The sequence below is a fragment of the Oncorhynchus kisutch genome, linkage group LG5, assembly GCF_002021735.2.
Source record: "Oncorhynchus kisutch isolate 150728-3 linkage group LG5, Okis_V2, whole genome shotgun sequence".
Lineage (NCBI taxonomy): Eukaryota > Metazoa > Chordata > Actinopteri > Salmoniformes > Salmonidae > Oncorhynchus > Oncorhynchus kisutch.
In genome coordinates, this window is record NC_034178.2 from 2,580,608 (window position 1) to 2,593,489 (window position 12,882).

General features: G+C 44.8%; 2 protein-coding genes across 2 annotated transcripts; one reads left to right on the forward strand and one right to left on the reverse strand.

Annotated features, from left to right (window-relative positions):
- Nucleotides 1-854: 854 nt before the first annotated feature.
- On the forward strand, nt 855-10,561 carry LOC109884168 (gap junction gamma-1 protein). Its single transcript, XM_020476162.2, has 5 exons — nt 855-1,095; nt 7,396-7,677; nt 7,871-8,099; nt 8,281-8,997; nt 9,274-10,561. The coding sequence occupies exons 2-5, from the start codon at nt 7,438-7,440 to the stop codon at nt 9,285-9,287; spliced, it is 1,200 nt and encodes a 399-aa protein (XP_020331751.1). The 5' UTR covers nt 855-1,095; nt 7,396-7,437; the 3' UTR covers nt 9,288-10,561.
- Nucleotides 10,562-10,811: 250 nt separating this feature from the next.
- Nucleotides 10,812-12,449, reverse strand: LOC109884169 (inhibin alpha chain). The gene is made up of 2 exons (XM_020476163.2): nt 11,846-12,449; nt 10,812-11,653 (listed from the first exon to the last, which is right to left on the reverse strand). Exons 1-2 carry the CDS (start codon nt 12,165-12,167, stop codon nt 10,908-10,910), a joined length of 1,068 nt encoding a protein of 355 aa, XP_020331752.2. The 5' UTR covers nt 12,168-12,449; the 3' UTR covers nt 10,812-10,907.
- Between the last annotated feature and the right edge of the window lie 433 nt (nt 12,450-12,882).

Here is a 12,882-nt window from a genome sequence, read left to right on the forward strand (position 1 = left end):
TGAGCGGAGGACGGCTCATAATAATGGCTGGAACGGAGCATATGGAATAGCATCAAAGACATGGAAACCAAGTGTTTAATATATTTGATACCATTCCACTTACGCCGCTCCAGACATTACCACGAGCCCGTCCTCCCCAATGAAGGTGCCACCAACCTCCTGGGCTATCAATTAGGATATTGTTAGTTTTACAAGTGACAGAAATGCATATGCCATTTCCCCAGTAGACTTACAATACATATTAGACATAGCTACATAACTAGAGTGGACATTCTTTGGCCATCTGGACACAGGCACACAGCTGGGCTGATGTGGAATACCACAGCCATTCTCTCACAGTGTGGAGCTGCGATTTGATCTGGCTCTGGTCCAGCTCTACAACTGTGTGATAGGGACAGCAGGGGGCATGTTGTAATAGCATACTCCTTCTCCCTATCTATACAACCAACAAGACAGGGAGCAGCTGGAGCAGGTTCTACCTCACACATAAGGAGCGCTCACATTTTGATTGTTCTTTAAATGCTCTCTCTCTGCCCCCCCCCCCCCCCATATATATTTATCATATTTCATTGCCCTGATGATAAGTAGCCTAAATTGTGACATGTGTATAACTCACTAGCTCATAAAGTTAAAGCAGATCCGTAACTGCACCTCCCTATTGTGTTTTTTGATTGTAGAGATATAAAAGGCTATTGGTTTCATAAATATCTGGCTTTCTTTGTTTAATCTGAGAATAGCAATAAAATGATACAAAAAAGTGTGAACTAAATTACTGTATACAGCAAACAGTATCTAGTCAGCTAGTATATCTCACGTTTCAGATAAGGGCCTCCTAAACGGGGCAGGGTTACGTGGAGGTATGGTAGGATGAGAAAGTCGATTTCGGGACTCTTCTTTTGTCCTGCATGAATGTGTTTGGGGCCCCGACATGGATGCAGGGGTCACATGGTACTACAAAGCGCCGAATGGGTTAAAAAAGAGGGGGTTGTAGTTTATGAAAGAGCGGCGGAGGAGAAAGAACAGTTGTTGATAGTTTGGAGAGGCTACGAGGGGAATTAAGGCTGAAAACAAGAAGGACAGTTTCGAACCTTAAAGGTGAGTTTTTGCGAGGAGACCCGTAATCATTTGAGACTTTTTTTTTTTACCAGGTTCGCAAACGCTCAATGTAACTTTACTCGCAGTTTAATTTACTAATGTCAATGTATTAATTTCACAAGTTGTTGCCTATCAATTCTTCCTCAAAGTTTAACGATACTTTTTTTGTCCCCTAAATTACCACGGTTGTGTGCCCGCGGTCAGCAAAGCTACAATCGTGTGATCTTTAGGTTTTCTTGGGCAGTTTGACTCAAGGCGCTTAGGTTTGCTACTTTAAAATTATTACAATCTAAATTCAGAATTTACAATTAAATGGTTGTTCGGAATCAAGTTTTCTAATCTTGTTAGCTGAGTGTCAACAAATTACGGGTCAAAGTTTATGATAGGTTTTTCCATCACTTTTATTTTACCAAACGCCTTCCAGCCATGATGTCAAGCTTTTTTTAGGCATTCATTATCTTGATCATCTTAATCTTAAAATCAGTCATTTTTATCTATCAATCAAGATATCAACCCCTCGTTAAGCAGTTCATTTTAACGAGTGTAGCCAATTTAGTCGCAAATGAAACGCTTGATGGTGAGTTAACAAGCCTAATCTAAATTATCCGGCTCATTGGCCTTCTACACAGTCACCGTTCTATGAGTGACATAGTGAAGTTCAATGACTGGTGTTTGTAGGTTTATTGGTTGCCATGTGTGACCGACAGCATGCAGTCAGTGGTTTCATTGCATGTGCCCTCGGCCTACACCATGGGCCATCTCTGTTTTTGGTTAGAGGCCAATGAATGTTAACACGCTGTACCTTGACCGGATACCTTCACTACCAGGCCTTGTGTACTGCTCAACTCCCATCCCCCGTCTTTACTTCACTGACTTGTAATTAACCACATTCCTTTGCTGGCTCAGTAGATGAAAATGAGCTACTCTGTCTTGGTCAGTTGTTCATTTTGAGGACTTTAAGTGTTTAGTAGGCTTATTTGCCCTCACACTCTCAACTGTTTTTGTGTGTGAACCTTTCAAATGTTAGCCTTTTAAATATCACCCACATGTTAGCCTTTTAAATATCACCCACATGTTAGCCTATCAGGTGGCCATCTTTACTGGTCCATTTAGTCTAGTGTTCTCTTGCTGTTTGGGTTTACTTTAAATGCCAGGCCTAGGTTGTCCGGGTTGCCTTGGTGGAAGAAGTTTGCATCGGGTTAGAAGTGATTACATTGGTCTTTGAACCGGTTGCCACCTGGGCGTGAGCCAGGTGCCCAGCTCTGGCATCTGAAGATGTCTCAAAACCAAGGTGATGTAGGTGAACACATGGAGTAATGAGTAGGATTCTGTTTTCACATGCAAAAGTGATTTATCAAAATCAATGCTTTATCTGCCTCCCCAATAAACTACACTGAACAAAAAATATAAATGCATGAAAAGTGTTGGTCCCATGTTTCATAATATGCCAGAAATTTTCCATATGCACAAAAAGATTATTTCTTTCAAATGTTCTGCACAAATGTTACATCCCTGTTCGTGAGCATTTCTTCTTTGCCAAGATCCATCCACCTGACAGTTGTGGCTTATCAAGAAGATTAAACGGCATGATCATTACACAGATGCACCTTGGGATGGGGGCAAAAGGCCACTAAAATGTGCAGTTTTGTCACAACACAATGCCATAGATGTTTTGGAGTGTGCAATTGGTATGCTCACTGCAGGAATATCCACCAGAGGTGTTGCCAGAGAATTGAATGTTCATTTCTCTACCATAGGCCGCCTCCATTTTTGAGAATTGGGCAGTACGTCCAACCAGCTTCACAACCGCAGACCACGTGAATGGCGTCATGTTGGCGAGCGGTTTGCTGATGTCAACATTGTGAATAGAGTGCCCCACGGAGTGGTTATGGTATGGGTAGGCATAAGCTACAGACAATGAACACAATTGCATTTTATTAATGGCAATTTTGAATGCAGACATACCGTGATGAGGTATTGAGGCCAATATGCGTCTGTGACCAACAGATGCATATCTGTATTCCCAGTCATGTGAAATCCATAGTTGATTTCAATTGACCGATTTTCCTTATGTGAACAACTCTGGGAGATCTTTAAAATTGTTGCCTTTATATTTTTTTTCAGTCTAGTTTTTCTTTTTAAATGGAACACTACCATTTAAAAGTTTGGGGTCACTTAGCAATGTCCTTGTTTTTAAAAGAAAAGCAAATGTTTCTGGTCTGTTAAAATAACATCAACTTGATCAGAAATACAATGTAGGCATAGTTAATGTTGTAAATTAATATTGTTGCTGGAAACAGCCGATTTAATGGAATATCTACAGAGGCCCATTATCAGCAACCGTCACTCCTGTGTTCCAATGGGACGTTGTGTTAGCTAATCCAAGTTTTAAAAGGCTAAATGATCATTAGAAAACCCTTTTGCAATTATGTTAGCACACCTGAAAACTGGTCTTCTGACTTAAAGAAGCAATAAACCTGGCCTTTAGACTAGTTGGGTATCTGTAGCAGCAGCATTTGTGGGTTTGATTACAGGCTCAAAATGGCCAGAAACAAAGACCTTTCTTCTGAAACTCGTCAGTCTATTCTTGTTCTGAGAAATGAAGGCTATTCCATGCGAGAAATTGCCAAGAAACTGAAGATCTCGTATAACGTTGTGTACTACTCCCTTCACAGAACAGCGCAAACTGGCCCTAACCAGAATAGAGGGAGTGGGAGGCCCAGTGCACAATTAAGCAAGAGGACAAGTACATTAGAGTATCTAGTTTGAGAAACAGACGCCTCAAGTCCTCAACTGGCAGCTTCATTAAATGGTACCCGCAAAACATCAGTCTAGGCGTCAACAGTGAAGAGGCGACTCCAGGATGCTGGCCTTCTAGGCAGAGTTGCAAGGAAAAAGCCATATTTCAGACTGGCCAATAAAAGATTTGGCTGGGCAAAAGAACAGACACTGGACAGAGGAACTCTGCCTAGAAGGTCAGCATTCCGGAGTCACCTCTTCACTGTTAACGTCGCCTCTTTTAATAAGTTCCTCCAACACATAGAGAATAACTGGACACGTGGCTTTTGCAGGCATGAGCAGTGTGGCCTCAATTGACCAAAGATGAAATGGTACGCATTGGGAAGGTGGTACCCACTGCTTTTCAAAGCCAGAAGGAAGTTCAGAAGAAAGCTGGATGACCCATTTTGCAAAATGCTTAGGCTGCTGGGACAGTGTTTTGTTTTGAAGAGTGGGTTGATTACATGGACCATTATGTGACATTGGATGTTCGACTGACCTGAGACATTTTCGACAATGACTAGATAATTGCTGTCATCTTCGATGGCTGTTGTGTTCTCAAAGTACACTGTGAAATGGAGAGGATCCAGTATCCGATCACTGAGGAGATTGTCACTGAACATATTCATAGTGTCTCAGAGTAGGAGTGCTAATCTAGGTTCTGTTTAGCCTTGTTAAATATGCTGGGTCCATTGCATATCTACTAACAGGAGATCACTTTCACCTGTGTTAAAACAAACTTGCTTGCAACCAAAAACCCAGAAGAATAAACCAGCCGATCTCATGTTACCGTGTCAAGAGTCTGATACCAGACAGCTGTCTACGTTCTCTACTTCTGCCCCAATGATCTAAAATATTTATTTTAAGATATAGGATTATATTTCCTACAAAACATTTAATCTTTAATCTTATGATTAGAATATTATTAAAAGTTACTAGAAACTACAATTAAATTAAAACGGATTTATAATTAACTCAGTCATGATTGGGTTGATTTAGGTACATTTTAATGTGAACAGTTCAGGGAGTATTTACTATACTGTATTAAGACAAGTTGTTACTTTTTCCATTTCATGTGATCTTTAAGAACAAACACATTGTCCAGTGAAAATGTGTTTGGTAAATTGCCACAGATTTGCAGCGGTAAACTAGGAAAGACATTGATTCAGTTGTACAGAATGATGGTCAAGTAGGCCTGTTAAATCTGCTTACTGCACCCATTCTGGAAAAGCGGGCACTTTTGTTTTCTTCCCAAGGTCAAGTTGAGAGGACCTGGCAATGCCATGGATGGCAGATTGGCGAGGTATCCCCTCAGGTAGTGGCACTAGATCAGGACGTTGTCGTGTCACCTCACCCACATGTATTCTGGGATATTTGAAACCAGAGATGACTAGTGTGGGAGAGAAGGGCTAGTTCTTGTTTCTTGGAACAACTAGAAAGTCAGCAAGGTAAATGGAGGTCTTTGATGAGGATGAGTAATGTTGATTTTAGATGAACACTCCTAGACAGGTTCATCATGTAGAATACAGTGCGCGCTAAAGGTTTTGGGACAGTGGCACATTTTCTTGTTTTGCTGCTGTACTCCAGCACTTTGGATTGGAAAGGATGGAATGACTGTGAGGTTAAAGTGCAGATGATGTGCATTATATGTCTGTCCAACTTTCTCTCTCACTCATCATTATTCCCGATTCATTTAGGATGTTCCGTAATCCTGGTAGCATACATACATTAAAGAAGCGCTTTAGAAAGGTATCATATTCATATCTATAAAAAGTGACTCAAACGGCACAACATTACCATTCATTAATATTCGGCACAAAATAATCTGAAACAACCAAAAACAAACAGCAAATGCATCCAACACAATTCTGGAGTCAAACGCTTGATGTAGTCATTGCGTGCTATGAATAGAAGGCCAAATACTTCACTTCTTACTACTTTAATACACATAAGTGCATCTGTTCTAATACTTTTGCTCCCCTTAAATGGGGGGGGGTGCTGCTATGTTCAAAAAGTACTGTAAGTTGTAAACGTTTCACCCCATAATACCCTCAAAGGAAAGCTGACATCTGCACATATAAATGCACAGTCATTGTATCAAAGTCCTGGAGCTACAGAGCCAAAGCAACAAAACAATCCCGATACCGTGTACACAGTATGCCATTGCAATGTCTGTACACACTTTACTGGGGACAATTTATTTCCTTGCAGTAGCGTCTATCTTGACTTGCCTCATCTAGCATAATTCACTGTCCTGGTAAATACTGTGACTCTACAGGCCGACCCCCTCCAGTCCTTTGTCTTCCTATCCTGCTGCTGCTAAGCTTTCCCATCTGGTCTGCCTTGCTTCTCTGACCCGCACCATCCTCTCTCCCCAGTGTGAAGTCCCAGCTTGCTGTGACTTGCCGACCCCAGTCTTTAGAGGTGGTAATGAGCAGGCTGGGGTTTGGAATGACAGGGTGCTGTAAGAATAGAGGTGTATACCACAATCCACTAGGGTACCATGTGATAGTATTGACTGACCGGTGTTAGGTCTTTTTCTACTGTCAATCTATTTTTGTTGGGCCGGTCCACCGGACAGTATACATGATTCACTAGCAGTTCAGTCTATAAAAATTACCTTTAACTTTCTTTTTTATTGTGCTTCCAAATGAACAACCTCTTTTTTTTACATTCGAGCAAACAGCATATTGTGAAACCAGAAACTACACTTGTTAAATCCTTCACAAGGAAACCTATGGCCATAGATCTGAAGCCTGGGTGTGAGACATGGATGTTGCAACACTTTCATCTTGTGGTACTTATACCACAGTACTCCCACTAGGTCATTATATTCCACCTGGCCCCTGCTCTTCTGGTTCCTATAATAATATTTAACCTGGGAGTGTGGGCGTCATCATCCAACCCTCCCTGTGCCCTCTTTATGTGCTCATCATTTATGAACCTTGTGGATGGAGTGGTGCCCCCTGTTGATCAAATCAAATATTTCTCAAGTGTTATTTTTCTGGAGAGTGGGGTTGGGGTCAATGAGGCCAATAATTCGGTCATGCCAGAAAGGTAATTAAAATTCCCTTTCGGGAATAGGAAGTAGCCTACGTCATACCTTTTCAGATAATTGTTTTTTATTATTATTCATAATTCATGTTCAGGTTCAATAAGAACCGGTTTTGCGGCATCTGATTTTAAAGGCATATATGAATGTTTTGGTTTAACTGAAGAGCCCGGCTTGGTTGAATCGTGGTAAAGAATCAAACCTTTTAAGTGAACACATGGACGATGTTCAGTACCAGACCTGTAAATGATTTGACTGAAGTTTGGACCTCTCCTGTAGTTCACACAGTAACTAAAGGATTAGAAGCTTAATACTAAGTTATGAATGACTGTATTAGCACTTCCACAACTGACATGATGATCATGGTGTTCTTTCTCTCTTTGAAAATCTGAAGATGAGCCAGGTGCACCAGAAACAGCTTTTTCAGGTAAATGTCACACTGAAAATAACATCACCTCTTCCCCCCCCAGAGCTGAGAGGGCTCCTGGCCAGGTGTCTGCTGAGGCCTCATCATGAGCTGGAGCTTCCTGACGCGTCTCCTGGATGAGATCTCCAACCACAGCACGTTCGTGGGGAAGATCTGGCTGACTGTGCTCATCATCTTCCGCATCGTGCTGACGGCCGTGGGGGGCGAGACCATCTACTACGATGAACAGGCTAAGTTCGTCTGCAACACGCAGCAGCCCGGGTGTGAGAACGTCTGCTATGACGCCTTCGCTCCTCTCTCACACGTCCGCTTCTGGATCTTCCAGGTGAGACTGAGTCAAGCACATGTAAATGTTTTCTCAAGGTAGGGTGAAGTAACTATAAGGTGTGTGTGTAGCCATAACAGATGGGATGTATAACCTGTTGACACAAACAAACCATTAACTGCTAATATACTTGTAAGCAATTGCTCAGGGACTGTGAATTTCCTGTCTACCATCCACTCCCTCTCTCCTCCAGGTGATCCTGATCACCACCCCTACCATCATGTACTTGGGCTTTGCCATGCACAAGATCGCCCGCATGGACGATGTTGAGTACCGACCTCTTCATCGCGCCGGGAAGAGGAGACTGCCCATTGTGACCCGGGGGGCACAGCGGGACTATGAGGAGGCAGAGGACAACGGAGAGGAGGACCACATGATCACTGAGGAGGTCGAGGTGAAGGACAAAGAGAAGGTGACAGAAGGTAGGCGATGCACAGCTTCTCCACACAAACGGTCTCTTTTCATTCACACTGGTTATGAAGTTGCCACCAGGGAAATGACTTTATTTGACTTTAAAGCTGTGTGGATCACACCCATCCCTTTACTTTGACTTGCCCTGTGGCTTGCTGTCAGTGAGTTAGTTTGTCTCTGCCTCGTCTCCAGGCTCTGTGAAGAAGCACGACGGCCGGCGGCGCATCGCGCGTGACGGCCTGATGAAGGTGTACGTGTGTTCGCTGATCTCACGCATCGCCTTCGAAGTGGCCTTCCTGTTAGGCCAGTATGTCCTCTACGGCTTCGAGGTGGCGCACACCTACGTGTGCATGCACTCTCCCTGTCCACACGTGGTGGACTGCTTTGTCTCGCGGCCCACCGAGAAGACCATCTTCCTCCTGGTCATGTACGTGGTGTCTCTCCTCTGCACCACACTCACCCTCCTGGAGATTCTCCATCTCGGTGTTGGAGGGGTCCGCGACACCCTTCGCATGCGTGCAAGACACCTCCCCACCCCACCTGTGGCCCTGGGATCCCTCTGCAGTTCCCGCCATGTGCCCACGGCCCCGCCAGGGTACCACATGGTCCTGGGGAAGAAGGACCCGTCGGGGAAGAAGGACCCGTCAGGCAAGCTGAAGGCAGAGTTCAGAGAGCCATTGGTGGGGGACTCTGGGAGGGAGAGCCTGGGGGACGAGGCGTCCAGCAGAGACCTGGAGAGGCTGAGGAAGCACCTGAAGATGGCCCAGCAGCACCTGGACTTGGCCTACCAGAACGAGGAGGGCCAGGGGTCCCCGTCACGGAGCAGCAGTCCTGAGAACAACACCACGGCTGCAGAGCAGAACAGACTCAACTTGGCTCAGGAGAAACAGGCGGCGGCCAGGGAGAAAGGTAAGGATGTCAAATAGTATCTGGCTGCTGAACGGGTCAAAACAATATGAAGGTTTCTAGCTTTATCAGTCCTACAAAAAGAGCGATTGAAGAAGGCGCCATATGTATTTTTCAGACATTGTGTTTATTTGAACCTGTTCCAGATTCCTTAAGCCATTTTGAATGACTGTACAGAATGACATTAACCTATATAACCCCACAGTACTGTTTGTTCCCATGAAGTAGTAGAGAACCTAGAGATCCCTCTATTTCCTGTCTAACATGTTGTTCCCTCAGGAGTACATGCCTGAATCCTGCTTAATGCCTGTTCGACTGCCTGCTTTCTCTTCCCAACTGGCCCTCCACGGATGGGGAAGCACATGGGAACACAGCCAGCCAGCGGAGAGACTGAAGAGTGTGGTTGTGTGAGGGATGGAGGGCCTTGCAGTATTAAGGGCCAGGGACAATGTGAATGTAAAGCTGCCCAAGCTTCCGTAAAGCTACAGTACAAATCTCCTTAGCGTCTGACTCATTCAACTTGAGTGCCTCCAAATACTTTGGTCTCAAGTTTCAGCTTGCCCAAACCCCACACCCTACTTTGGCAGTGCCTGTCGCTGAAGCACAGCCTTCTAGATGCAGTCGACACCCCGTTTATTTTTGCCCAAAGGTGTTTTGGTTTGTCCGTTGTTTTAATTTGTTTGGCAGTCATTCTGTTCTCCGGTCAGTTTCTGTGGTCTGTCAGGTGACTGGGTCTCATCCAGTTTAAGCTTTAATTTACCCCCCTCTATTGACGAAGTTTACTAGTCGGTCCGATTTTAAGAGCGAGGCTCAACAAAGTCTTAAAAGCATTTACTGCACATGTTGTTATGCCAGGGCTTGTTGTTGCTGGATACAGAGTGAACTGCAGTGAACACTTGCCTGCAGGGGATGTACTTTTGCACAGACATTAAGAGGATGTTCGTGTGTCCGTGTGGGTGTGTTGTGTACAAGGTGGTGGGAGGTTTTCTGAAAGTGCACTTCTTTAACGAACACTTTACTTAATCTTGGACGCAAACTGTACAGCTTGTGTCTGCGTTAGTAATTAAAAATGAATTGTTTTGACATTCCATGAGACTCCACTCATTGTTAAAGCCTTGTATATTAGTCATTCCAACAAATTGGCCAAATGTGATAAATACCTGGGATATGCTTGAATCCTGTGATGCCTATAAATGTTCTTCCATGCTGTTGAAACACTCCTGTAGTCCTCCTGTACCTGTCATTTTGCTCCTGTCCTGGTTCCTTTTGTTCATGCTAGTCGGTGTTTTAAAAAAAAATTATGTTTGTCCTGGATTTCTAAGGAGGCAAATGCACCAAGATTTGCTTATGTTGTCATGTGATGGTTCTTTGATATGGTTGTGATGGAAACTGGAAACGGTCGTGTGCTGTGCATTGAATTTTTCCTTTTATTTTTTTATTCGGTACAAAAATAACATTCCAATATTCTATTTTGAGTGTTTTTGTTACATTGTTCCAAGTTTTGTGTTTTTTGCAACTGTAGAGTTTAGTTTCATAGAAATACATGAATAAATATATTTGAAAAGAACGACATTGGAATGATTACTTCACTGTAGACCTTTTGTAGTTCACTTCTAAAATACCTTAATCTGAGTCTGCATTGCCCTCTTGTGGCAAGAAGGAAGAACACACTGCACACCCATTTCAGTAAATGTTTTATTAAACATGTATCTTGTGTAGCTGTATCATTAACAAACATTATTTTGCTCTATAATCTTGGTGCATGACAAATACAGGCCTATCAGTTATAGTTCTAGCCCAGGTGCTCCCTAAAAACAAATTAAAAAAATGACATCTAAATTGCTCAGGCTGAGATTACACCAGCATAACTAATCTTACTTTGAAACACTGAGCCCATCTCAGAGGTTTTAGGCCTAGATACAGGTGCACTCCTCTGGTATGATGTTGGGCAGGGTCTCGTATTTAAAGGAGTACCCTCCGTCAGACGTAGTGGTAAACCGCAGTGACCTCATGGTCCCGGGGACTGGAGCGCAGCACTGTTTGATCCCCAGCATAGCAGTGGTGCGGTCCAAAGCCGAGCAGGTGCCATGACAGTAGTAGAAGTTGAGAATCTTCGGGTGAACGATCCAGTTGTCCCAGCCCAGCTCCTGGAACGAGATGTTGATCATCTCCCGCTGACAGTCACTGTACTCTGGCTTCTGCTGTGATGGCCGCATCAGGAGGTCGATGGACGATGGGAACCAGGGAATGGTGGCGGCCGCTCGCCGTGGGGAGCGGTCTGGGCCGTGAGGTCGGGTGTGCAGGTGGAGGAATGGCATTTTGTCGGCTTCGTTTGCGTGGCATTCGCAGGCGGGGCAGCGCACCTGGAGTACGAAGGGGCCTTGGGTCAGGGCGGTGAGGAGGTGGTGCTCGAAGTGGTAGGTGGTCCAGCCATCAGCGGTGGTCTTGGCCGGAAACTCTGCCACCTGGAGGAGCTGCTGGTCTGAAGTGAGGAGGAAGAGAGGGGTGATGTTCCTGCTGGCCCCCTCGCCGGCGTAGAACCAGAAATGGGCTGAGGTGATGGCTGACTCCTGGTTGTCTAGGGAGGATTGGAAGTAGTAGGTGAAGTGGCTGGTGGCTCTCTCCTCTGATGGGGAGTCTGAGCTATCACAGGTAGAGTCTGGAAAAACAAGGCAGACAGTGGAAATAAGACCAGGTCACTGGATGGGGAAAAGAGTAACCTACAGTTGATGTCTGGAAAAACATGGGACAAACTTCACTTTTGGAGTGAACTAGTGAAGATTGACTAAAGAGAAGGGAAAAGGAACAGGGCATCAGAGTGTGAGAAAGAGGGGTATGGACTCTCACTCACCAGAGCTGGGGAAGAGGATGACTTGCTCATGGCTCTCCTGGTGATGCCTCCTGTGGTCCTGTGCCCAGGCTGCCCTCCCTGCCCTGGTGGACCTCCGGTGACCTCGCCCCGCCTCTGCTCTCTCTCTGCCCCCGTCAGGGGCCTGGTGGCTGGGCTCGGGGGGCTGCTCCAGCCCTAACCCATCCAGGAGGCGCTGTTTGAACCAGTCCAACACCACGTCACGAGGCAGCTCGTCCCCCTGACAGGCCTGGGTCAGGGTCTGGGTCTGGGTCCACAGGAGTAGCAGGGCACAGGAGAGGACGGTAGAAGGACCAGTCTGCATGGTTCAGATCTCTTCAGTCTATAGAAGGTTGTGAAGCATGAAGATCGAGGTGGAAAATTGCTTTGAGTTTGACTAATCCAAGTAGGTCAGATATCCCTGTCTAATAATTGGTAAGGTGACCAAATGGGTCAATTGATTGTGCCAAAACTTCTAGCAGATGAGGTGAAGTAGTGTAGATCCTTCTCTGTCCTGGGCTGGTGGGATAGTGGTGTCAATGAAGTCCTGTATTATTTGGAGGTTCCATCTCTGCCAATGCAGAGCACTGTCTCTCTTATCCATTGTTTTGTCATGGAATAATATTGCCTCCTACCCATGCCTATCTAGACACTGGAGAAAAAGGGAGTGAGAGAGAGCCCTATGTTATTGTTATGCAGTCATTATCCAGAGGAAAGATTTCAGAGTATGACCTTGTGGGTGATTGGAAGTTACAATGTATTTGATCACAGTCTGCGTTTCATGGTAAGGGCCACTTTGTTCTTGTACTGTACTAGATTTGTCTGTTTTGTGAAGTGGACTGTAGCAAAACTTTGAAACCATTTCTGAGGTATTGTTCCTTCGTGTTAAGGTTTTCTTTAATACACATAGTGTGTGTATTTAGTGTCGGAGGTGTGAGGAGATTTCAGCAGAGGAGAAGTATTAGACAAAACACCAGGGCCAGATAAGACACGATTGAAAGAGGTGTCTGAAATGGAACGGTTTACAGGCTCTGTAAGTG

Coding starts and splice junctions, on each gene's coding strand:
- LOC109884168 (XM_020476162.2), top strand. CDS start 7,438: ATGAGCTGGAGCTTCCTGACGCGTCTCCTGGATGAGATCTCCAACCAC. Junction 7,678..7,870: donor TCCGCTTCTGGATCTTCCAG/GTGAGACTGAGT, acceptor TCTCTCCTCCAG/GTGATCCTGATCACCACCCC. Junction 8,100..8,280: donor CAAAGAGAAGGTGACAGAAG/GTAGGCGATGCA, acceptor CCTCGTCTCCAG/GCTCTGTGAAGAAGCACGAC.
- LOC109884169 (XM_020476163.2), bottom strand. CDS start 12,167: ATGCAGACTGGTCCTTCTACCGTCCTCTCCTGTGCCCTGCTACTCCTG. Junction 11,654..11,845: donor CATCCTCTTCCCCAGCTCTG/GTGAGTGAGAGT, acceptor TTGTTTTTCCAG/ACTCTACCTGTGATAGCTCA.